Consider the following 1,578-nt stretch of genomic DNA (forward strand, 5'->3'; position numbering starts at 1 on the left):
TAGTGATACTGCCTCAGAAACCTAAGGAGGGGTCGCTATGAATCGGGTCCAACTCCACAGCACATAACAACAACAATAACAACAAATCTATAAAAGAATGATCAGTTAAGGTATAAAACAAGAGTTTTAAAAAATATATATGTATAATATTGGATATTTTTGCTGCTGTTGATATATTTACATGTTAGTAATTTTGATGGCTTTTGGATAATTCCACTCTAGAGGGAGAACTGGTGGGCGGTCCTTCCTGTGACACGACCCTTGAGTGACAGTTCTATTTGATTGCCTCCAGTACTGTGAGGAAAGGACACGACTCTATGGTGAGGACTGATGGACATACATTATCTGAGAAAAGAAACTACCAGGTAAGAACACTTTTTTTCCCTTTTATTCTGTTGATCATACAGCTCTATTTAACTGTTTAATATATTGTATTTAACTAGAACCAGCAGACTGAACATATCTCACTTTGAATAATTCAAGTTATAGTTTTTTAAAAATTATATTTGACAGTTGACAGGGAAGGTACATTCGAAATAATAAGATTTGTTATTGGAATATGAGGTTTCTGGGATACATACATATATATATATGTGTGTGTGTATATATACACATATATATATACACACACACATATGTATGTATGTACTTACGTACATAGTAATTGTATCAAGTTATATTCTGTTCACGTCAAAGTATAAATTTTCTGATATATGTCAAAGCTTAGATTATATAACTGGGTTCAAAGCTAGTATTTAAAACAAAGTGTTGATTACTTTTATATGTATTTCCGTAAGACTAAAGCCAAAGTCATGAACTATTTACTAGGTAATAGAATATCACAGAAATGTAGGAAAAAAATTGAATTGCATATAGAAGAAGTAGAAATGAAAAACCTAGGGTGATCAAAGACCCACATTCTGTTGACTTCAAAGTCATTAGTTTGCTGTCCTTAAAATGCTAGATTCTTGTTTTCTCATTTGTTATGTAGGTTAATAATATCCATATATTATATATGCTTAGAGATGCTAAAAGAATAACTGGATTGTAATAAAGAACCTTTTGAATTTTGTTTTCCAAAGAGAAAATCTGCTTTATGCATTTGATAATAATCCATTATAAATTATATAATGATCCAGAATGTAGAATAGTTTGAAGCTCAAGTAGGCATAAGCTTTTAGGCTTCCTCTCCAGACCCTTTCATTCACCAGTTTCATTCCCTGTAGGCTTGTAAAGACTATTGTGATAGCAGCAGCTTTGATTGACTAATCACTTATCTGCTAATCATTTATTTTAGCTCATTTAATCATTTGGAAAAATGAACAGTTGAGAAAGTTGTAAATGTGCTTTCATAGTGTATAATTATTAAGAGCCTTTGATTATAGCACCTAGGTTTTGGTTCAGGCATTATCCCTAATAAGAAATAATGTCACATTTAACCTTCCTAGACTTTTAACTAACTTGATGTCTGAAGCTTCTTGTTAGATCTTAATGATTACAATATGCCATAATAAACTGGGGCTGAGGCTATGGTGAATCAGTTTTTCCTGTAACCTTTCGTGTTCTGAGTTGGCCTCG

The 1,578-nt window shown here is 32.2% G+C and overlaps 1 protein-coding gene across 1 annotated transcript in view; it reads left to right on the forward strand.

The window, feature by feature from the left end:
* Positions 1–1,578, forward strand: part of CNOT2 (CCR4-NOT transcription complex subunit 2) — a 230,332-nt gene that overhangs the window by 144,188 nt on the left and 84,566 nt on the right. The window contains exon 3 of the mRNA XM_042783115.1: positions 293–365. Coding sequence (XP_042639049.1) covers positions 293–365 — 73 coding nt within the window. The remainder of the gene's footprint in view (positions 1–292; positions 366–1,578) is intronic.

This window comes from Orycteropus afer, unplaced genomic scaffold, assembly GCF_000298275.1.
Source record: "Orycteropus afer afer isolate SDZICR_OR568_19922 unplaced genomic scaffold, OryAfe1.0 scaffold00685, whole genome shotgun sequence".
Classification (NCBI taxonomy): Eukaryota; Metazoa; Chordata; class Mammalia; order Tubulidentata; family Orycteropodidae; genus Orycteropus; species Orycteropus afer.